This window comes from Manis javanica, chromosome 2 (assembly GCF_040802235.1).
Source record: "Manis javanica isolate MJ-LG chromosome 2, MJ_LKY, whole genome shotgun sequence".
Classification (NCBI taxonomy): domain Eukaryota; kingdom Metazoa; phylum Chordata; class Mammalia; order Pholidota; family Manidae; genus Manis; species Manis javanica.
The window spans coordinates 182568556-182594237 of record NC_133157.1 but is presented as its reverse complement, the minus strand read 5'-3'; the positions used below and the strand labels follow the sequence as shown (position 1 = coordinate 182594237).

The 25682-nt window shown below is 38.0% G+C and overlaps 1 protein-coding gene across 1 annotated transcript in view; it reads right to left on the bottom strand.

The window, feature by feature from the left end:
• Positions 1 to 25682, bottom strand: part of LAPTM4B (lysosomal protein transmembrane 4 beta) — a 58269-nt gene that overhangs the window by 16811 nt on the left and 15776 nt on the right. The window contains exons 2-6 of the mRNA XM_017669446.3: positions 20712 to 20823; positions 8688 to 8761; positions 8217 to 8339; positions 5126 to 5224; positions 2937 to 3032 (exon numbers count right to left, since the gene is read on the bottom strand). Coding sequence (XP_017524935.1) covers positions 2937 to 3032; positions 5126 to 5224; positions 8217 to 8339; positions 8688 to 8761; positions 20712 to 20823 — 504 coding nt within the window. The remainder of the gene's footprint in view (positions 1 to 2936; positions 3033 to 5125; positions 5225 to 8216; positions 8340 to 8687; positions 8762 to 20711; positions 20824 to 25682) is intronic.

Below are 25682 nucleotides of genomic sequence, written 5' to 3'. Positions count from 1 at the left end.
GGAACAACCTAAGACAGGCACAGTCGCAGGGGGGCCATCAGGTGAGAATTTGGGGATCAACAGAGGTGAGGCTCAGAACCTCACCCCCACTGCTTTGAGAGAAATCTTCTGCATCCGTGGATGTCTTGCTGCCCTTGTCTAGCCTGGATTAATACTTAGTCCATAGGCACACACCTGATCATCTGATCATCTATATTTGCCTTCTTACAGCACTAAACTATGTTTTCTACCTTTATCTTGCATCTACCTACCACTTCAGCATTTTATTAAAAATAAAAATAATAATAATAATAGGAGAAATGGGGGATCAACATATAAATCAAGTACAAAAATCAAATGAATATTCATATTTGACCTGATGGTTTATAGGTCATATTGCATGATCAAAACCGAAAGTTTCTGTGATGAATGCCCTTGTACTGTTCACCATGTAAGAATTTATTCACTCTGTAGGAATTCGTTCACCATGTAAGAACTTGTTCGTTATGCTTCGGAAGATTGGAGACTGACGAGAGTTAGGCTTGAGATGGATTAATGATTGTACATTGAGCATTGACCCCCCTATACTGAATTTTATTGTTGTTAACAACCATTTGATCAATAAATATGAGAGATGCCCTCTCAAAAAAAAAAAAAAAAAAAAAAAAAAAAAGTAGTGCCAGAAAGCTGAGACTTCAGGCGGTGATCTATCACCAGGTATTTTGGAGTGGGCTATCAATGCGACCAAGTTATGAGAAATGATATATCTCCCTTTCCCAGGAATACCATTCTTTAAAAATAGAGAAAAAAAAAACAAGGTTCATTGGGAACACTGAGGAAGTAGAAACATTATCAGCAACTCATTTCCCCCATCTTATAAAAGAGGCAACTTGATACAGAATAACTGAGAAGATAATTCACCAAGCACTTCCCCAGCACCTATGTCAACACACCAGGAAACAGTTACCACCGGCACTAGTCCACCATCCCCATCCTGAATCCTGGTTACTACAAACTACTGCCAAGCTGGAAGCCTTCCTGAGAAGAGGCCTCTTATTAAAAGAGCTGGGAATGACAGCTATTTTAGTTAACCTTAGCCTAAATAAAACTTAGCTATTCCATACCTAATTTTGAATCTTTAAAGGGGGAAAAATAAAGCCTTCCTCAAAAAAAGCTACTTGGATGCATTTTAGGGACTTACTCATGGTTCTTACATTCTCTAGGCACCCCAATTTTTACAAATTTCAGAATATCCTTTGATTTGAGGAATAGCCACACATTTCCTTTCAAGCCCTTCCACCACCTTGCTTCTACTAAAAATACATATAACCCTTAAGAAACCACTGAACAAAAAAAAAGACACCAAAAGTAATAAAAAAAGAAAATGCAATATGCACATTATTTGCTTTGAGATACTTTTCAAAGATGGGGACTTTTGTAAGTCCTACACATCATAATATCTAGGATTAGGTTGATAGTATCTTATTTAACAACTGTGTAGCCTCCTCAAGCTCAAAAATCTCAAAACTTCGTTTAGATTTTTAATTAGTTCAGCAGGACAATAGATATACTCAAAGATTTCCTTTTTAAGAAAAAGCAGGAAAAAAAGAAACTTACAGATAATGAAATACCCAGAAACTCAGAAGGAAAAAATTCTGTAAGCCAGTAATTTTATCAAAATTGCAGTAATAAAATAAGAGTTATTTCTTTAAAAAGACTTACTGACCCAAGAAGAATTCTTTAAAAAGTTGAGTAAAACATATGTTTACTGTGATCAGTGCACAGGATTCCACAGACCCCCCCTCTCCACCCCTGCCACAGGGCCTCTTCAGCATATGACTATGTTGGGTTTTGTGCATCTGGTCATGGCACAGCCTCTTCTCAAGCCACTGTTCATGCATACTCAACTCGACAAATGTTCGGTGAGCACTCAGGAAAACTATTCATGTATAACGTGCTTTCTCTCAGAAACTCTCCTAGTTTCTCAGGAGTACTAGCTTGTACATATATGTTTAATATAAAGTATGACATTATTTTCTTTATTCCTGTTTTATAAACGGAAGTAAAGTCAGGGACAGATTACATTATTTCAGTAAGGTCACAGAGTGAGCAAGTCACCATGTTAGAAGACAAAACAAAATATAAAACTTTGTTCTAGTTTAGACCTGACATGCCATTTACAGTCTTTCATCTTTCTTGTCCATTCTTCACCCCCAACCCCATCCATGTGGGCCCAGCCTGCATGTTCACGCCATCCATTGCCACCCTTTCCCTTAACCATTCCTTGAATGGTACTTGTACCGAGCCCTGTGTCAGGCACTGTGCTGAATACAAAGGTGATGGAGACACAGGGAAGTTAATAGGTAGAGGACTTATACTTTAATCATGAACCAGGCAGTTTAATATCATTTACATAAATTACAAATGATTTTGAGGGCTCTTCCAGCAAAGACATTTTTTTAAATTGTATTTGATAGGTTTAAAATTTTTTAAGTATGAACAACTAGTAGAACAGAAATTATCTGAATTCTTTTACTAAGGTTTTCACACTCAGGGCAAATTTTAAAGACATGGTAACCTTTGCCATTCTTATTTCTCTACAAATAAATCACATTTCTAAGTTTAATTTCACATGTCAAGTGAGATAGTGTATCATACTACACAAAATTGGTATCTAGAATTATTCGCCATGGTTTAATAATTTAGGTTTAAGATGCATAAATATTGGAGAATGTACATATATGATACATCTGCAACATTTAAAAAAATAAACCAGAAGTTGAGCCATCTAGATTTTAATATCCTGTAAGGAAAACAAAACATTTCATTCAACCATAAATCCTTTGATGACTAAACAGCTTGTGAGTATGTGTAATTGTATTAAACACTAAAAACATTTGGAAGCCATCATATAGGAGCTGCACAGAGATCTCCATGTTAAATCACATCATACCTACCGTAGTGTCATTGCTGGTAACATAAACCAGGACATCAGAGGAGTTTCTGCCATTGATGTATCGGTAGCAATTCCAAACACAGCTAATCAAGTAACCCTGTAAGTAAGTAGTGATTACTAGAGATCTTTAACTTTCAAACTTCACACAATTTAAAATACCCCTATATATAAAGCTGTAACACAAAAAATTTATTTAAATAATTATAAATGTACACATTAAGTCTACTGAACCGAAAAGACTTTAAAATTACAAATGTGGAGTACAGCAACTTCCTGGCAAAGGGTGCTACTGTAGCCTTATTCTATCACCCCACCCCAGAAGGTTGGGAGGGAAGAGGCAGGCTGACAGTAGGAGAATTTCCAAAAAAAGATATTTGTAAGGAACAATTGCCACAAGCACTTACTGTCCTGAAAGGCACAGAACAGTCAATTTATTAACACATTTCTTGTCACATTTTAACTCTGCGTCTTCAGGATTTTTATTTCACATGATTATATATGATTTTATTACCCTAGTCAGTTTTTTTAAAAAGGCTCGTAGAACATAAATTTGCTCCATGGTCCATAAAATTCACTGAACACTTTCATTTTCATAATGAGATATCCAAAGATAGTTAAAATTAATGTCCAGAATAAAGCCATGCTAGAAATAATGTATGAGCTCATGGGAGAGGTCTAAACCATGAACTTTTGAGCTTTCATTCCAGTTTTCTGTAACTAGACTGGAATTAAATGACTTCAAAATCCCTTTCTAGCTTTAAAATCTCTGATTAAAAGAAGTTTAAAGATATGGAGAAATGGGAACCGTCACATGGTGCTGGTGGGAACATGAAATAGCACAGCCAGTGTGGGAGGCAGTCTGGGCCCTCCCACTCACAACCTCGAGTAAGCATGCCCAATACAAACAAGATTGCCTACAAAGTTAAAATGCCTTTTTGAAGAGTCCTGGAAAGTTCTGAACTTTTGGTAATTAGTGGCAGAGAGTTTGCTTGGTTAGATGAACCTTCCTACAGGTTAAAATGATAAAATCTGGAATAAACACACATATTTGGAAGCATGGGAGAGGGACCCAAAGCAAGCAGAGTCTGCTCCTCAAAGACAAACTGCAACAAGTGCATCTGAGTTTGTGGCCCTTTGCCAAGGGCCACTGCCAACTCTACCTGCAGCCTGGGTGGGTCTGGGGTGGCAAGGGACACTATTTGGGGCTGACTAAGCAATCAGAAAGTTGGGGTGGGGGAGGGAGAGCTGTAGAGGCAGTAAGCCTCAACCTCCATGTATAAAATTCGCCCAAATCCTGACCACTAAAACACATATGCAGTATCCAAATATTCAGGGTGTGTTTTATGGGAAAAAATGTAGACCCAAATGATTTTCAATTAATCATTACCTTCCTACTCCTCTTCAGCATATTATCTCTTTAAAATGACTTTTCTCCCAAGGGCAGCTTCCTTAAGCTTACTGAGGCTTGATTTTCAAAGAACTAAGTCTTTTTATGTCAAAATAAAGACAGCAAAAGATATTAAGAATTAAAAGTTTAAAGTCTAATAATGATTAGAGAATTTCCTATTGATTTGTAGCACATACACACACACACAAATGAAGGATGCTTTTGTTTTCAAGTCTGGCAGGATGGAGAATATCCAGCAGTCAACTGCTGAGGAGAGCTCAGGCCACTTTGGGAGAGATCAATTTGACAACCTATCAAAAGCCACTACAAAATTTCCCATACTTAATGAAAGATGAACTGAAATATATTCATTGTAGCAATGTTGATAAGAAAAAGCAGAAACTGTCTCAATATTCAAAAATAAGTTACCAAATAATGATAAATTCATATGACAGACTTAGAGAACGATGTTCAGAATGCATTACATTTTTTAAAAAAAATACTAATGTGTACATAGGCATTCTAATAGATGTAGCAGTATATAATACATATTACATAATATAAAACATTATATTCATTTGGTCCCATCCAAATAGATTTTGGAAGAACCCTTGTTTGGCCTGTGGAAGTTTGGTTAGTGTTTATCTCCCACATAGATAAAAGAAGGAACAGAACTGTGAGAAAATCAAAAGCGGTTCTGAAATCTAAAACAACATAACAAACTGACCCAGCTGGCTTACTTCCTTAGCATTCATGAATACATTTAATAGTATTTAGGCCATAAGTAAAATCTTCATGTTTACCTTAAAAGTCAAGATAATGCTGATAAACAGGAGGATGATAAGGACCAAACAAGTAGGATTCACTGCCATGATATCATCTCTGTAGGGAAAATTAGGAGGCTGCAAAAGAAAAATGCCTCATTAGCAAATAATTAATCGCTCAGATTGTATTCCTTAAGCATTAATCAAATGTGCTTATCAGAAAGCAATTAGCTAAAGCAGATAGTTATTATTTAAGACCACTACAAAATTTCCAGCCTAGCTCTACTATTGAAAAAACCATAAAAGGTATGAGGAGAGGCTAGTCTGTTCATAATTCAGGCCATAATGCTTGAAAAGAAAAAAAATTCAGAGGAAGATTCACGAGTGAGACCAGAAAACGTAACTTTGCCCTCCAACTAAACAAAAAGAAGTCAGTAGTCTTTATACACCTCTGATTTTTATATTTCTGCAAAATCTGGACCATTGTAAAGGGCTTGTTAAGGGCAAGGGGAGAAACCTATTAATATAGCATCTTCTTCAAGTAGTGACTCTGTGGCATCTTACTACATTGATGGACAGTGACTTCAGTGGGTATAGGGAAGACTTGATAATATGGGTGGATGTAGTAACCACAATGTTATTTATTCATTTATAAATAAATAAAATAGTGTCTTCTTTACATAGAGCATTTTTTGCTGATGCTACCTCTCCTCAAAGAGCAGAGTCTTTCATACTCGTAGGTACTCATAGCATTACAAAAAATATCAAGTCCTACCATCTGACCATATTAATGACCAGGTCAAAGGCACCCTTTTTGGGAAGATCAAGTTCTGCTACCATGGTTGGTGGGAGTGACAGGACTCCCCGTGGAAGGCCCGCCCAGCGCCTCTGATGCCTTCTATTGAACTGGCCTGAGTAGCGCGCATGGAAGGCAGCCCAGGGTGCTATGCCACTTTGATCCCTGCTTCACCTTCCCATACGGTGAGTTTGCATTCCACATCAGGGATATTCTGAGAGCTAACACATAGGTACAAAAGTTAAGGAAGAACATAGAGAAAACTCATGTGCTCAGCTCCTCCTCTCCAGCATGAACACCACCCAGTGGTTTTCAGCATCTCCTTTCCCTTTGAGCAAAGTACCTAAGAAATAAAATCTAAGTCAGTCTTTGTGATCAGCTCATGAAACTGGTCCCTTCACTTGGAGCCAGGGTTTCTTGTAGTAATGATCTTAAGAGGTAAAAATAAAGCTTGGTATTGTTCATAAGAACAACATGAAATCCAACTCTACAGGTCTAAAAAAATGGGGGTGATGGAAGTATATGACCCTTCCCACAAAGATCTTTACCCTCCTTCCCCCAGAAAAGTGAATGTGGATTCTATGTCTAGTTGAGACCTATAGAAACCCATGTACATCTCATTTCAGCTGTACTTTACAAGTCTCCACATACACAGAACAGGCATCAGAGTGCATGTGTGCTGACAGGCTTCTTAGATAACGTCCCTCCAGACTCATTCTGCGTCAACTTAAAGTCAGCGGGCCTGAGCTTCCTCTTTCATTACTGTCCCTGAGGCATCGTGATAATCTGTAGGCCTCACTCTCTCAGCTCAGATTGATCTTTAGGTAGAACATGAAGATGTTCATTTATTTGGTTTGTAATTACAAATGAAACTGGATGGTGATTTTTTTAATGATATTATGACTACTGTCAGCATCACAATATGATTTCATCACTGGTGGCTCTAAAATCAATGAGTATGGACTCACTGAACAAGTCTGGTAGTATTCTGAGTGGGCTTAGGCCCCCTGCTCCCTGTAAATCTGTTCTACGCATGGGCTGTAGCTCACAATATGCTGGCTATTCAGTCACGATGCTGCCACGTGGTTTGTCTCAGCGTCTCCTCACTTAACATCACCCTTTCCCAGCCCCTCACATGATGGGCTGCGCTGAGATCATGTCTCCTCCACATTTCTGAGGCTGATTTTAGGAATCCAGCACCAGATCATCATTTCAGAGTAAAAACACAAGTCCCTAAAGACAGATGTAATTGTACAATCTGCTCATCATCTACAAATCTCCTCATGCAGAAACATTCAGCTGAACCATAGAGATAATACATAAAGTCAGCACATGAGAAGTACACAAAAACTTCATGACATTACTTTACCAAAACACAGACCTGTCCTCTAAAACAAAGAGATGCTATTACTAACAGGAATGACAGCCACAACAATGATAACCTAATACTTTTCAGCTGCAGAACACTGGGCTTTTCAAACTAAGTCTGCTGAGTACTAGTTACATGATCTGGCCAAAAAACTGCCAAGAACACAGATTTCTGTTGCCACATTTCCTCCCCCTCCCTCCCTTCTTCTCCTCTCTTATCCACTGACCTTCTTGGCCTCCACCATCACATCAGATCCCCAGCCTCTTATTTCCTATCCCAGAAAAACCCTGCTCCTTCCCCCATGCTCAAAAGCCACTATTAAAACCTCCAAAGAGTGAACATTCTCTCCATTTAAAACACTAAGATTTTGAAGAAATTAAATTTTAACACACATTCACAATTAAAAAAAACAAAGGTTAAAGACTGTAAAGGCACAGAAGACTGTAAAGGCACAGAAGTATTTTAACCTCACACCCTCCACAACCTTCTTACTACCCAGCCACCAATATTCACTCATATGTCACAAAGTAAATTTCACAGAAAACTACTTCCAAAAAGATGCCTGAGGAAGAACTGGGTTCTATGGGCAAGTAAGTTTGGGAACCAGTATATAGTCAAGTTCCCCTTTTCCCATACAATGGCAGAGGCAAAAAAGCTATCCTTTGCTGAGAACTGAGCAAACTGCATTTTACAAAAATAAGACAATTGGTAACTAACTTATTCTAATTTATGTAGGTACATCAATACCACCATCACAACCACCAACTTAGCTATCTCAGGAGGTTGTTTTCCAAGCATTTAAAGAAACCAAAAATCTTCTCTTCAAGCTAACATTCAAAAATCTCTGAACAGTAACTCAGATGTAACTTAAAAGCCCAGAAATTAATATGTGCATGTCTACATCTCTATACCTCTAACTTAACTAGGTTTCCCTGAGGAAGGAAGCAGTTGGGGCAGCCACATACCAGCTGTCGTATGTACTCCTGAATGGAGTTTGGATAAACAAGCACAGTGACCGCAACCAAGGTGTTCAGGGCAAAATCAAAGATCTGGTAACAGAAGAATGGAATGATCCAGGCAGCATGTTGCTAAACACAAAAGAAAACAGGATGTTAATGTGCTCAAAATTATAAAACATTATATATTTTTTTCATTCAGAGAAATCTTTTCTTAATCTGAAGGGAAACAGAGGAATAGAAATTTATTAAACTAGGTCATGATGGCAACTGGTAAGCCAAACAGAATAGTCAATAAACAAGCCCCAGAGAACATTCTAGACTGTGAAACTGGCTTTCCATGTAATATTAACAAGAGACCTAAACTGCCCAAGAGTTTTATAGGAAAACTAAGAATAATCACTTCTTACACACAGCTACACAGATTACATGTGTGAGGGGTGAGGGAAAGGCCCAGCATCTTAGCTCAAAGTTGCTTACCTTATATGCTCCGTAAGTAGCCATTGCACAAATGAGGATCATGAGAAGAGAAATCGCTATAGCAATGCACATGTCTGCCAAAAGGTTAAAAAAAGAAATCAGTAGTGGATCCACTGTTTGAAGATTTTTTTAGTCTCTCCTCAAAGGCATTCTATTTAAAAACTAACTATAAGTGAGAACTTTATACAACATAACCCACCAGAGCTTTTTTGAAATTTGAGAAGATGATAGGTAGTGGATGTAAAGCGCTGCAAAGATATTCCCTCTAAATCACATAAATGTCTTAAGAGACTGATTTACACATAAATTTATTTCAAAATTGGGAAACAGATATTGTCACAGATATTTTTTTTAAAAAAAGCAAAACCTTGGTCTTCTGGTCCACTGAATTATATATGTAATGAATTAGGTCTAACTTGTGTCTTATAAACTCACAAGTGTCTCATGCCCTTATTATAACCCTCCAGTGGCTTCCATTTCATTTAAAGTAAAATCTCAATTTCCTATCATGTCCTTTCTGACTCTTTATTCTAGAGCAGGCCTACCTCTCTAATCTCATCCCAAACTTTCTTGCTCACTATAATCCAGGCATACCACTGGGTTCACTAAACACAAGATCATCCTATCTTAGGGCCCTGCATTTACAGTTTCCACCAAGTAGAGGCGATGTCATTCCTATCTTCATGTGACTAGCTCTGCCTTTTAATCATCCAGGTCAGTTATCAACACCGCTAAGAGACCTTTCCTGCATATTCTAGCTAATGTAGCCTCCCAGTCAGTCCCACTTTGCTGTTTTATTTCTTTATAGCACATACCACTATTATCTTATTTCTATTTGTGGTATACTGTCTGGCTTCCCTGCCAGAGGAACCTTCCTGAGGGAAAGGACTTTTTCTCTCTTGTTCACTACTAATACCCCAACACTGACAAGGGGACAGATGCCCAAGACAGTAGCCACTAGTCACCTGCAGGCACTGAGCACCTGAAATGTGGTCAGTCTGAACTGAGATGTGCTGTAAGATTAAAATACACTCCAGATTTTGAGGACCTAGTACCAAAAAAAAAAAAATCTCACTAGTCATTTTTATACTTATTACATGCTGAAATAATATTTTAGATATACTGAAGTAAATAAGATAAATTATTAAAATTAATCTCATCTGTTGATCCTGCCATTTTTAATATGCTATTAGAAAATTTTAAATTATCTATGTGCTGGCATATTTCTATTGAACAGTGCTCATCCAGAAACAATGCCTGTATCACGGAAGCTACTAAAGAACATTTATTGAAAAGATCATGTTACCATATCCTTAGGAGATTCTGATTAAAAGTATAGTATAACTGGGTTTCTAAAGGAATGTGTCACTAGCTAAGAGTACAAAATCCCATGCAGTAAAGTATCTGTACCGGGCTTGACAGTTTCCAAAGGATTTCAGATTATCTCATTTAGTCTTCCTAATGCTGAAGTAGGTATTATCTTCCCAGTGAACAGATTAGGAAGTTAGGGCCAGAGGTTAGAATTTGCTGAGAGCACATTTGCATCAGAAGGCTGCTGACCAATCCTGCTGTTACAATCTCAAATCTTTAGCTCTTTCTACTACACTATGCTGCTTCTATTTCAGCTATGAATACTGACCATGAGCCAACGGGGGCTGTCACTTCCTATAGATTTCTTCAAAGGAAAACATGCCAGTGCTAGAACCATCTCCTCTGCATCCCTAGCTTCCAAGATGAGTGACTATTTTAAGTAGGCAATTTACAAACAGAAGGACAGGCTAAAAGTACACTTTAGGACAGAAATACAATATATTAACAAAGACCATTTTACCATCTTAAAAAAAAGGGAGGTTTCTCAAATTGGTCTATAGATTTAATGCAATAAATTCATAATGATTGCGAGGACTTTTATTAAAGGAGGAAAAATTTGATTCTCAAAAAAAGAAAAAAAATTATGGTTAAGAGAGCTTCAGAGGAAGATTATTGTTAGTAAGTGCTTAAAAGACCATGATTTCTTCCAGGATACATATTTTATAGTTTATCTTATAATTTTAATGCTAAATTAACTCTTGTGACAGAAAAGGTGTCTACAAGGTAATTTCATGTATGCTTCGTTGTATTCTCGCAGGGTCAGTGGGGAAAATAAAGTTGACTGCATTTTACAAGCAAAAATCAAGGCCAAGAGACTTTAACTCCTTAAATGCAAAGGGAAAGTGACCACAGCGGAATGTTCAGTGTCTGCTTCCTCCATTTCTAAGTGTGCTTTTTCCCTCAGTGAACTGAGCTCTGTGTTAATTCATTTAATCCTTATAACAACCCTAAGAGGTAAGTACTATTATTATCCCATAGGAGGAGAAGAAAAAGAGGACTAAGAGAAGGCAAGTAACTCGCCCGAGGCTTCCTGGCCAGTAAGGATGGATGAACAATTCTACCCAAGGAGTCTAACCCAGGTCTGTCCTCATCACCAGCAGGCCACCAAGCCGTGAAGGAGTCAGACCAAACGCAGCAGCAGAGGCCAGAGCACTGGGAGAATCACAGAGCCTCCCTAAAAAGAATTGGACATCAATGCACACTGATGACATGCAAAGCCTACTAGTATTTATAGCAGTTTCTGGAACTTGAACTCAGTCATGAGTTTATTAGTGTTTTCTTCCTTGTCTACTTCAATGGTTTCCAAATTCTTTACAAGCATATTTTATAATGGGAAAAAAATTAATTTTATAGAAGCCAGCCCATTATATGATATTCTTTACCTCACAGATCTTAAGAGACAAACAAGCAGACAAACCCAATGCTGTACTCAAAAAATAGAAAATGTGAATATAACTAGAAAATAATCTTAATAACTGAATGTCCTATTCTGTAAGAAAACAAAATTCTCTAAATCTTACATAATCATAAAAAACTTTACATTGATATCTTCATCCTAGAAAATAAACCTCAGAAAAACTTAAAAGGTACAAATAAAACAAAAATCATAAAGTATCCTATTACCATTCATAGTGAGATGTTAGCAATATAAAAAAATGTTAATTTGAGACAAAGAAATTTTCAAAATTCTATTTGTATAAATGATTATACCAATCACACTGCACAGACTGAATATAGCACAAGCATGGTAAATGGCTTAGGTAGAAGCAAAGTATAAGTCAGATAAAAACACAGAGCGGGTAAGATAAAGCAGGCTGTAATAGCCCCTCTGTTTTCTAGAGCATGCCAATTCTTCTGAAATAATGTGTAGTGCACCATGGTAAAAACAAGGGTTAGTCTGAGGAATTCAAAATCTTTCCTTTTAATTATGTAACAGGCAAATGAGAAAACGGTTCTCATAAGAACACAGGGATTTTCACAATCAGTAGCGTACTGGTGAGTAAAAGGAGTACCCTTTGCTTATTCTAGGCACAGCAGCTCCACCAACCTGAAGTCAATGCACATTGACATTACACTGTCTCCTATATTAAATTCCTGCCTTAATTCCTGCAGTCCTAATCTGAGAAGGATCCTGAGAGAAGCTATACCACAGGTCACAAAAGGCATAATCAGAAAACATCTTATGATAGCCAACTAATCATCGAAATAGAATAAGCATATAAAGGAGATCCCTGCAATGCCTTTGTTTAATAACCTATTTCTAATTCTATTTTCCCATCTATTTCTTAGATTCGTTTCCTTCCCATAAAACTTGTGGCTAGCTAAATAACTACCTTATTTATGTTCCCACATCTTACTTGCCAAGTCATAAGCAATTCCTATGTCTAAATTCTGGTCACATTTCTGGTACTAGAGTTCATGAAAAGAGTCTCTGGGGAATATTATCAACAGTAGGTCTAGAGGAGAACTATTTTCAGATAAATTCATAGCAATAGTATGAGCTACTGAGAACAAAATACAAGGCCCTCAACCCCTATGGAGGCAAACAGAAAATCCAGGTTCCAATCCCTACTATGGGGTTCCATGTGAATTGGAAAGCTTGGGGAAGAACAAACAATAAGGTACTAATGTTATTCTCCTAAAAGAGATAGAAGTTCTAATATACATTTTTTTCAATGGATATAGCAACTGTTCAGAACTTTTTATTAAAGTACTTTCAGAAAGAAGAGGGGTTTTTTTGTAACTCGCTAATGTACAACTTTACTCTTAAAGCCCAGGTTTTTTTCATGAATATCACAGGTTACACAGCTGTGTAACATGGGATAAGCATTGGGAGGCTGCAAAGACCCCAGGACATAATCTCTGTTCTCAGCTGCTGACGTCTACCAGGGAAGACAGGAAAGAATTCAAGAGGAGATAGCTGATCAAGAGTAAGGGGACTTGAGAGAAGACTGTACTGCTTTCAGCCAAGAGGAACAATAGGGTTCATTGGAGGATGTAGTTATTTGGGCTGGGTCTTTTTCCCCTCATAAACTTTTTTATTGAGCTTTAGTCCACAGATCATAAAATCCACCTTTTAAAGAAGTGTATAATTCAGTGGGTTTTTAATACATTCACAAAGTTGCACAGCCATCACCACTAATTCCAGAATATTTTCATTCTCCCAAAAAGACCCACTGTACTCTTAGCAATCACTCCCTACTCCCCACTCCCTCCATCCCCTGGCAGCCACAGAATCTACTTTCTGTTTGTAGAGATATGCCTGTTCTGGACATTTCCTATAAATGGAATCATACGTATATGGTTTTTTGGGTCAGGTTTCTTTTACTTAGCATAATATTTTCAAGGTTCATCCATACTGTTGGGCCTAGAGATTTAATATAAGCTATAAAAAGTTAGGATTAGTTAATTAAGTGATTACTTAAAATGTTAACAGCAGAGAATCTCCCTGAACTCCCCACTTGCTAAAATAAGGAAATTAGCTCCTGCCAGTTATACTCTTACATTCAGAGATTTATATTGATATAATTAAGTCTCATAAAGGTTGCTTATATAAAATAGAAAAACCAATAAACAGCATTTACACTTTTTTTGTGTGATTATGCTCACTGGAGAACCAACTGTAACCCCCTCTTAAACAAACAAGAGCTGTCTAGCAGGACCCCCCACAGTCATGACGTTTCCTGAGCCCCACCCTGCTCCTTGGTCTGAAAAGAAGGACATGAAATACGTATAATAGAAAATATGCATGATCTATATGGAAAAATTGGGGGGACACTACTGGTGATGGACACTAAAGATCTGCATAACTAGAAATGTAATTTGACTATTTTTTGAAGTTGCACATCTCTATAAATTTACCAACATTCATTGAATTTTACATTTAAAATGGGTTGATTTTATGGTATATAAATGACACCTCAAAGTCATTAAAAAAAAAAAGACATAACTAGAGAACACCCAACAAGTAGAGATGCCCCTCTTCCCTAAACTAATCAATAAATTGAACAGTCCCAAGTATACAAAAGGATTTCCTGAGAACTGGACAAGGTGATGCTAATCATAGAAGAAAATAAACAAGTGTAGTTGGAAGATTTCAGATAAAAGGATGGTGTTGGCCATGCTGCAGACTAAAGAATGACTGCAGGGGATTTGGTGACTTGCCCTGAGTGCTCCATCCTGCCTGTTGAGGTGTCTTCCTATTCTGCAGAGACTAGAAAGCTAAAATCTAAATTTTCTAGATTCCCTTGCAGCTGCGTACTAGCAGCAGATAGGTTTTTCCAATTAGATGTAGACACTTAAGAAGGACTCTCTCCTCTGACTGAACACCTTAGGCCCTCCTTGTTCTTGGCCCATTTCGCCCAGTTTTAGCAAGACCACTAAGACAGGTTATTGAAAATCCCTCATCCTTGGTACCTGATCACCCTGACATCTGTAGCTTCTCGCCCTGGTCTACCTTCAGCAAGAATTCTGTTGAACTGTCTAGCAAGACCCCCCCGCGGTTGTGACGTTTCCTGAGCCCACCCTGCTCCTTGGCCATACATCTCCACTTGTTTGCTTCAGAGTGCCAGTTGATCCCAATCTCTCTCCCTTCTTACTTCAAAACCTCCACTGTAGAAGCCCCTCTTAAATAGTCTTCCTTACCATCTTTAACAAGACTAATTTTTTCATTGACATACAGTAATGAAATTCCAGTAAAAAACTGGAAAAGCAAGTCTCAGAAGGTGGCTGTATAAAGTTCAGCATGGAAATAAAACAATAGATCAATTAGTAACACAAATGTGCATGCTAAGTCTATAAAGAAGAGGAAAGGAATGATGAACAGTTTAGAAGAATGGCTCGCTCTGAGATCGGAGGAAAGAATATGCAATCAGGAAGGGACCTACAGGGCTCTTTTGAAAGTAAGGTAAAATAAATTCCTTAAATCAAGTGGTCTACACAAGCACTTGTAGTATCATTATTCAGTATATTTTAGAAATACTTTTTCATACTTGTTCATTATCTAATAAGAGATTGTTCTGTAAAAATGAGAAACTCCAAATAATTGTTCATGAAAAAAGCAAGATAGGTGTTCACTGTACACAAAACTTTTCTAAAAGGGTTGAATTTTTTTCAAAATAAAGATTTGGAGGAAAAAAAAAGATCCTTACACTAAATCTCTGCTAAATTATCAATCACATTCTGATTTCAAAAACATTAACATGTAAACAATAACAAAATACATCATCAGAGAAGCAGCAGGTGAGAAAAGCCCAGGAGGAAGCCCCAGATGCCTGAGCTGATTTAGTTCCTGCTCAACCAAAAGGGAGTCTAGGACCTTGAAGGAGTCAAGGGATTCTACAGGCTTCAGGACTCATGTTATCTAATTTTAAAAAGACTATATTAGCAAAATTCTTTATGGCATCCTGATAGGCAAAGTGGGAAAATGTGCACCAAGGAAAATGTCTAACTTAAGTGGAACATCCAGAGAGTCAGGTGAATGTCTTCCATGTGCCTTTCCAAATCCACTTTTCACCATCCAGGTCTCCACCCACAGCTGGAGAGGTCATCAACAGGCTCCCTTGTCCTCTGGCTTTAGCTGAGTCCAGCCAGCGAGGAGCCTAGACCTGAGATGGAGGGAGGGGAGGGAGGGAGGCTGCCTCGGGTTGGCTGTGGCCCTCGATCAGAGGTCACTCACTGCTCCAACGAAGAGGTGAACTCTGTGACTCACTCACTCCCAGCTCCAGTAGCCACAGCTCCCATCCATCCCCCAGGTCTAGGATTAGTAATGGCTGGCCTTGATTACCCAAGTTACTTCACCATCTCTGGTGGTTTTCTTACACCTATATCTTTGTAAAAGGATCTTGAACTATTCACTGAATTATCCTTTAAAAAATAAACAAGATGTAGTCAAGGTATAGCATATGCAACCTTTGAACCATGTGATTTAAAAGATAAATAGATGAAAGAACGCAAGGGTGGATAAATGAAAATAAAGGGCCAGGATGGGTCCTTGGCTCAGCTTCCTCTGCTATTGCACATGTGTGTCTATTTCCTCAACACTGTGGGATCTTTATGCACAAGTGGACAAGCTGTGCAGAGTGACTACCTAGCTTGTTTGGGGGTTTATGAATGGAGAGCAGGCACATAGCCTGGGGCCCTTTCCAAGCGACAGAGCAGGGAGAGCTTTACTCTGTGGTCCCCATAGCCATATGGAAGCTCTAGCTAACCTTTTTTTTTTCTTCTTCTATTTCTTAGTTTTTATTATCAAAACTTTCAAATACACACACAAGTATATGAGAATATACAGAGATGTTCAATGAATCCCACTCACCCATTTTGCCTGTATTCTTTCATCCTTGATCACTCCATTTCTGTCCATCCTGCCCCTAGTGGAAATCTGGATTGTTTCCAATTTTTGGCTCTTACGAATAAAGCTACTTTGACCACTTTTATACATGGCTTATGATGACACAAGCATTCATTTCTGTGGGGTACATATCTAGGAGTGGAACTGCTGGGTTACATACAGGGTAGATACATATTTAGCTTTAGTTTTCCCAAAGTGGTTATACAACTTCCACCAGCAGTCAGAGAATTCCAGTTGTTCCACATCCATACAAACAGATGGTGGTGTCTGTTTGGTTCATGTTGGCCATTTTGAAGAGGTGTAATGATTCACTATTGTGCTTACAATTTGCATTTCCCTTACAAATAATAATGTGAAGAATATTTTCATATGTTTATTGGTCATATGGATAGCTTTTTTGTGAAGTATCTGTTTTTCTCTTAATTGGTGTCACCCAGAACTGTTTATTCAAAAAGACCATCCTTTCTCCAATAAATGTAGTTGAGTGTCTTTATCCTAAATCAAGTAGCCATATACATGGTAACTATCAATTCTTGACTATTTTTATAGTCATTTCCTTTCACAAGCCTGGTGTGTCTACTCAGGGAATAAAATTAACTTAAGGCAAATCTTTTGCAAAATTAACTGAAATTAACTAGGATGATCTCTTCTTCAGTATTACATATAGCACCACCACTTCCTGTTAAGTATTTTGCTGATCATTAAAATTTCACAAATAAAATTCCATGAAGTCTACTCAGAGTGTATAATACAATATACTATGTAAAACTGCTTTCCAATCATTATCCTTTGATCTTTTAAGTCAGTAGACTGAACTGTTTCTTCTTTAACCTTTTATTTTGAAATCATTTTAGACATATAGGAAACCTGCAAAAACAACTCAGAGTTCCAATGTATCCTTCATCCAACCTCCCCTTACAGTAACAATTCACCTAAGTACAGTTATCAAAACCAGGAAACTAGCATCTGTATAACACTATTAATTAAACTACAAACCTTATTTGAATTTCACCTGTTTCCCCCATTGTCCTTTTTTTGTCCCAGAATCTAATCCAGGATCTCATACTGCATGTACATGTGTCTCCTTAGTTTCCTCTTATCTATAACAGATCCTCATTCTTTCCTAGTACAGCTGACCTTTGAACACAGGTTTGAACTGTGCAGACCCACTTACACATGGGTTTTTTCAATAAATATGTTGGAAAATTGGGGGCAGATACAGAACAATTTGACATAATATTTCTTCTTTCCTAGCTTACTTTATTTGAGAACACAGTACATAATACATATAACATACAGAATATGTCTTGACTATTTATGATATTGGTAAGACTTCTAGTCAATAGTAGGCTATTAGTAGTTAAGTTTTTGAAGAATCAAAAGTTATACATGCATTTTTGACTGTGCAAGTGTCCACACCCCTAACACCCACCCTAGTATTGTTTCGGGGTCAATTGTATAGTCAATTATCTTTCTGATAACATTGTGTGTGTGTGTGTCTGTGTATAATTACTAATATTTTTGTATTACATAAAATATATATTAAAATACAAATTTTAAAGACCTAAGTTTTTTTAAAAAGAGAAACCCATATATTTTCTTTCTTCATCTCAGTAGATCCTCCTATATGCTCATTCTGATGAAGCAATAAGAATTTGTCTTGTTTCTATCAGATCATTTTAGAAAGAGATCAAATGAAAAGTGAAATGCATTCTTGCTCTGTCCTTCTGGGTAAAATATTCAGATGACTACCACCATACCCAGAAAGATATCAACTTAAAATTGCTATATTCTGTAATTTGTATTTAAAGCAATTGGTTGAACCCATTTCAAGGACTATTTAATTCTATCCACTTGAGTTAAATATAAAAAACCTTGTCAGACATGATTACCTTTGACTACAAACATATTTTAACTAAAACATGAGAAAAGGAAATGTAGGAGGGCAGAAGTTAAAAAAAGATTCACTCAAATGAACATCACTCTTCTGTACCTTTTTAACCATGGGATTTAAATGAGTGATAGTACTAACGTGATTACAAACCATTCATTCTTTTCAAATATATGAGATATGAGAGAAACCTCAAATGCACTGGCATTAATATCCAGGACATTATAAAACAATTACTATTTTAAAATCTTAAGGACTCGCAAGCCGTTGAAGTCAGCTAAATTAAGCCTATCCTGTCAGACAGTCATTATCCAACTTAATCTCCAGCAATTAGAACAGGCATGCAGTGTTACTATTCCATTCAGACTCCATTCAGACAGAGCTACAGCCATACCATTTACAACTTCTTTTTCTAACTTCAATTACCTTTGAAAAGGAATCCTGCTACTGGAAACAATGAAAGATAATTCATTTTTAATGTCAATCAAACATTATACTTTTATAGCTTATACAGTTTTTTAACTTGGGAATAAAGGCAGAGAGGTATTAAGTTAATATTAATGGAACTCACTATCCTTTCTGGAAGAACTGGGAAGAGTAACAGTGTCATTCAGCATAGAAAACAAGCAGCAGTGCAGGACAAGTCACCTGGGGGTCTGACAAGGTCCTGGACCCCAGGATTGCATAATGCCCTAACTTCTTAGTACATAGTATGAAGCAACGGTGGTGGGAGATGATGGATGTAAGTGTCTCCCGGCTTTCCATTTACTTCACTACCTGCTGTTCTCAGGTTCCCCCTCCTAACCTTTAATACTGGGGCTCCGTCAGGGCTCAGTCCTGAGCCTTCCCCTTCCTCTTTACTATGACCCGAACATGTATGCTATTTTTAGGCAGATGTTCATAAATCTACTTCAACCCAGGTGTCTGGTTACGCCAGATTCACATACCCAACTGAGTTTCTAATCTCTCCACTTTAAGATAGTGCATGTTTCCATTGAAACTTATCTAAAAAAGAACTAGCACAACAGTGAAACATACTGAGCATTTGTTACAGGCCAGACCCCATTCTAAACATTTTTCATGTACTAATTTATTTAATCATCACAATAATCCCATGAGGTAGATACTATGATCATCTTCAGAGAGGGATACTAAGGCACATACAGTAAGTAACTAGCCCAATCTAACACATTTAATACATGGTGGGGTCAGGATTCAAATAAAGGTCTTCTGGCTTTGGAGCCTAATCTCCTAACCATGCTAAGTCACTTAAAGTTGAGTTTCCTCGCTCAGGTGTGTGCCCACCTTTTGACTCCCACCACCTGGTCTCTCTCACCCCAGTGAAGATCAGGTCTTTTACTCAAACTGGAAAGCAGGAGTCATTTTGATTCCTCCCTTTCCTTCATCACCCACTCCAGTAAGTTCTATTGATCCTACCTCCAAAACCCACCCTCTTCTCATCCCCAGAGTGGCCTGGATAGCAGAGAAACGCCCCCAAAACCAGTCTCCCAGCCTCTGTGCTCACACACCACTCCCCTAAATTTGTTCTCCACTCAGCAACTAAAGGGGTCTTCTTAAAACACATATCAGTTCAAAACCACTATATTACTAAAAATCATTGAATAGTTTTTTCTCAGAACAAAATCCACAAACCTATGTCTTCTGAATGTTCCTGGTTTATCTCTAAAATTGCACCTTGAGCCACTCCCTCCCCACCTTGCTCACTTTGCCCCAGCCACATTCCCCCCCACCCCCCATGCATTTGAAGTTCTCCAAAGCGCATGACAAGTATCTTTTGTTTGCGATCATACCAGCTGCTTCCAGTTAGGATGGACACAGCCAGTGTGGCTCCAAATCGAACTACAAAATGTTCCGGTTTCCATGATTTTGAGCTGGGTACCTAGCCTCTTCCCTGCTTACACCTCATCCACATCCCTATGGATATTTCTGTTTATTGGAAAAAGGCCCCAAGTCCACCAAATAGCAGTAACATCATTTCTAGAATAGGAATGATCACCTCCTGGAAGAAAGATAAATATTGAAACAAGTGAAACAACTAGATACGTACGATCCTTTTAACCTCGCTTCCTGCCATTTAGTCCTCCTCCTCCCAAAAGGGCCACAAGGCCCAGGGTAAAAAGATTATGACAAAGCAGTAATTTAAAAATGGGCAAGTTAAAGAAAAGTGAAAGAAAGAAAAACACATGAGTTCTTATTTAGGTCTCTTGCACTTAGAACAGGGGCAGAACATAAATTATTTGTTGATCTTATTTGTAATGATGGAAAGAACATAAAGCATCGGTTCAAATGAGCCCATGAATCAATATTTGTAATTGAGCAGGAAGAACTGGCAGCCAGATTCCCTGCCCTTGAAAATGCCAAAATATCTACAGTTTCTCTCTGATGTACTTACTGGCATCATCCATGAACTCAAAGTCACCGCCCAGTTCAGAACTTGAAAAGTGATACTGATCTGGATCAGCCAGGGCACTCAAGAGAATCAACAGCACCACGGCGTTGATGATCTGCAACAAGAAAGACAATTTAAGAAACCCCAGGATATGGTCCTTATAATAATAAATTACACTGACCACATGGAATTTAACTTCAACAGAGGTTTAACTTTTAACACTAAACCCCACCCACTGAGGGAGCAGGCACACATTCCTAAGACAGAAACACCACTGGCCCATTTCCCACTCCCATGGCTGGGTGTGTGGAAGGCAGCTAATTCCACCTCACTGCCCCTAGGCCGGGCATCCCAGGGCAGGGAACGGCTGGCACGAACATACACAGCCAGTGGTTGGAAAGCACAAAAAACTCTCCTGTTAGCCAAGCACACTCTGATGAGCAACCTCAAAGTTTTTCAGGTGATCCAATTTCCCACAGGTTCTATCAGAGCTTTGAGACTATCTAGGAACAGAAACGACGCAAAGCTACGCAGTGGCAGAGCCGGGGTGGTCACTCCTGCAGTAGCCATGTGAGCCCCTTTCTATACTAGACCCACATTTCTGTCTTCTGGATATTGCTGAACACATATACCTTGGGTACTTCAAACTCAGCTGTCTTAACAGAAGTCATCTTCCCTAACATCCCTTTTTCCACTTTCTAACTTTAAAAATGGCATCACCATTAATCATTTTTTAAATCTTTTAACATTTTCACTTATATATACATTTATGCACACATGTACTGTAATTGGGATCTTGTTCTATGTACCACTCCATAATATCTTTTTTAAACTAACAATATATTGTGCAGATTTACTCACATTCTGATATATTCCTCTCTGATTCCAGAATATGGTTGCTGTGAACTTAATCTCTGCTAATAGACATTTAGTTTGTTTCCAATTTTTGAAAAGTTCTTATGAGCAATTTTTTTTATTGAAGTATTGTTGATATACAATCTTATATTGGTTTCAAATACACAACACAGTGGTTTAATAGTTACCCATATTAAAGCCTCATCCATACTAGTGCAGCTACTATCTGTCAACATAGGAACATGTTACAGAATCACTGACTATATATCCATGCTGCATTACTATCCCTGTGACCAACTTATATTCTGACTGAGAATTTTTGTGCCCCTTTATCCCCCTCACCCTCCCTACCCACCTGCCCAATCCCTCCCCCATGATAAGCACCAGTCCCTTCTCAGTGTCGTTGAGTCTACTGCTGTTTTGTTTATTCTGTTCTGCTTTGTTTTTATACTCCACAAATAAGTGAAATCATATGGTATTTGTCATTCTCAGCCTGTTTTTTTTTTCATTGAGCATAACACCCTCTAGATCTATCCATGTTGTTGCAAATGGAAGACTTTATTTATTTATTTGCTTAGCATCACCATTAATAATTAAAAGTGGAAAATACTTGGGCACTATTTTAAGTGCTTTATGTGAATTCTCTCTCTTAAGCCTTCCAACAACTTAATGAAGTATGTGCTAAACTGTCCCCATTTTATAGATGAGAAAACTGAGGGTCAGGAGTTAAGAACACTGCCCAAGCAAACAAGACTCTTGAGATTTCAAGCCTGGGTGACAGGCTCTATCTATCTTGCCATAATCAGAAATAAGGAAGATCATCTGAAGGACTATGAGGTTGATTTTAGATATGCCGTGCTGAAAAGTACTTGCAGGATCAGATTTTTAAAAAGAATCATCCTTTGCTCATTCATCCCCCTGGCCTCTAACCCTCCTCTCACTCAGCCTTTAGAATTCTGGCCTGCCCTGTTTTTGCTCACCTCACTCAAGTTCTGACAGCCTAACACTGCGTCTTATTATGCACATTCCTGCTCTCTCCTGCTCAGTCTCTCAATGTAACATCATTCCTGACAACAGTCTGGCTTAGGGTTTGGTGTGTTCTTCTCACCCAGGTGGGTCCTGATTCCCACACCTGGCAGTGCCCTCGCTGCTCCATTAACCGTCATCCTCTCCCCTGCGCCTCCGACCCTGTGGCCCTTCCCTCTGTTCTCACAAGCCTCAGACCACAGCCCTGGGGCAGGTTCCCTTCCAGCTGCCCTTGTTCATCAAGATAGTCCAGAAAAAGGAGACATAGATGAAACAAACATGTGATGGTAAGGCCATTACCCATCCACATGACTCACCACTGTGCTCTTTTAATCACAGAGGGAAATTTCATAATAGAAGGTCTGTGTATTGACATATGTTTACTGTATTATTATATAAAAACCCCAACTGTTGGATGGGAATTTGGCATGCCACGGATGATGTGAATACAGTAGGGGATAGGGTAATCCACGGGGCCCTAAGTCTGTGCAAAAGGATGGGGGTAGGACTAGCCATGGTAGCTATTAAACAGAGTGGGATAGGAAAGGTCAAATATAAGTCAAAGCCCCAAAAATATTGAGCAAGAAGTACTTCCTGACAGAAAATGGAAATCACCCAATCTTCAATTCTGACCAAGAATGAAATGTCACTACAAATGAGAACAAGACTCGCCAGGAGCAGATTGTGTAATGACCACAGCTAATCTAAACGTAAAAGAAAGGGAGGGCATATTTATGTTCTTGCTGTTAGTGCTCACGTACATTTGGACTTTGTCTGTTTTGGTAAGTCATGTACAAACTGTTCCTGTCCTATCTGTAAAGTGTTCCTGCAGTGTCACATATCTTTTCCTTATTCTTGACAATAATTACTTCTATATGTAAGTAAATTCAAGTTCTATACAATTACTTAAGTGGTGTTAAGCTCTTGTATATTCTCCAAGGACCCAAAATGCTCTTTACCCTTAAATCATGTATCAGATCCTAAATGAACAGTGAGACTTGGCTGCTTGAATCTAAACAATTGAAAATGTTAACATATAATTATCAGCTCACTTTTCTAAAAGCCTCAGTAAAAGAACCTTAACACTCAAGCCCACTGAGATAATTATCACACAAGATTCAGATATTTGCAGAAAGTTGTGTCCAAAAATGATCACTGCACTTACTTATCTATAATGAAAACTTGAAACAAAAAGTAGAATGGCTAAATAATATTACAACCAAATAACAGAATCCTAAGTAAGCATTAAAAATCATACTTAAAAAAACTAACACTAAGAAAATATTCATAGTATAATGATAAATGAAACTGCGGTATATAAATGTATGATTCCAATTCTATCATTTGTAATATGCTCACAAGTATTAAATCACAGGCTAAAAAGACTTAAACATGCACGGTTATAAATCAGGTGGTAGGTTTGCAGATGGCTTGTAACTTTAATTATCATTATACCTTTTGTTTTTGTGTTTTTTGGAGTGTCTAATGTAAGTATAATTGTTTTTGGGGCCAGGAACAATTATTTAAAGCTTCAAAAATATTTTTAATATAAAATGTGTTACAGAATATTGTTATAATTAAATCTGACTCTCTAAGAGAAACCATCAATATTAAGAAGATGACCAACAAGCAAATCTGGCTAGGCATTCAAGTCATAACTCGGAAATTAGGTGCACCAGGAGAGAAATGTCACAGTACAATAAAACAGCAATTATTCAGGGACCCGCCTCTCAATAAAAGCTGAACTAAGTAATACAAACCAATCTCCTTGATGAGGACAACGTCTGGGAAAAATATACACACCACCAGTGAGAAGGCATTAGTGAGATAACAAGGCAGTGAAGAATTACTGGCCAAGATTCTGGAGACGGCAGAAATACCCCTGGGGGCATTTGTTGATTCCACAACAGATGGATGAGCATTAAGAGCTTCAGCAGCAACCTTGACAGCCTAGCTGGTCTAGGGAGTATGGAGACTGCTGGGTTGGGTGGAGGGCAGGCAGAATTCCCCAGGGCTTTGCGTAAAACCCTAAAGGGGCCTCACCACTGGAGTAGGGTGAGCAGAGGTAGACTAATCTTTATAGGGATACAACCCAGCTTTGTATCATCTGAATCCCGTAACTGGATTAAGGGGATCCCTTGCTAGACCCCTGGAAGAAGCTACTAAAACCTTTATTAGCTAAGATATCATCCTATGTCCTTAATTATTTCTTCAATTTTTCAAATACTATGTCTCGAATATCAGAAACAGGAGACTCTCAGACCAAGAACCAGAAAAAACAGACAACGGAAACATAGGTGCTGTAGATTATGAAATTAATGGGCATGCCCTCTCAAGTGACTATGTTTATGATATTCAAGGAGATAAGGCAAAGCAGAACACAAATGTTGGCAGGGAACTAGAATCACACAAAAAGGATATGACAGATTTGAAAGGAATAAAAAGAAACTCTAGAATGAAAAAAGCAAGAAGTGGATGAGTTTAACCCACTGGACACAGCTGCAAAAAAATTAATGAGCTGGATAAGAAAGAAAACATCAAAACAGCTGATTTTAGTAAAAATAGAAGAAGCTAAAAGACATCTTCAAATGCTTGGGAGGAAAGGCCTACCTACAATTTTATATCCAGAAAAAAAATCCTTCAAGGATGAAAATGAAACAAAGATACTTTTGGACAAACTGAGGGAATTTGTCACAAGTAGCTCTGCAGTAAAGAAAGCATGAAAGGACATTCTTTAGGCAAAAGAATAAGGAGGCCAGATAGAATGCTAAAGATGAACAAAGAAATGAATGAAAATTATAGATGTTGGCAATTATAATTATTGATAACCTAGTAACAATAATAATGATGTATGAATGCAAAATATAGACACAATTGAAATATACAATAAGAGTATATAAATTAAGAAAGGATAATTGAATTGAACTTATCTTAGATCCCTGTATTGCCCAGGAAAAGAATGGAAGTACCAATTTAATGTGTGATTTTAAAAAGTCAAGCATCTGTTTTCATCTCTAGGGTAACCTTTAGAACAGTCAGCCTTGGATAGATACAGGGGTGTTTGCTCAGTGATAACAAAGCTGTTCATACTTT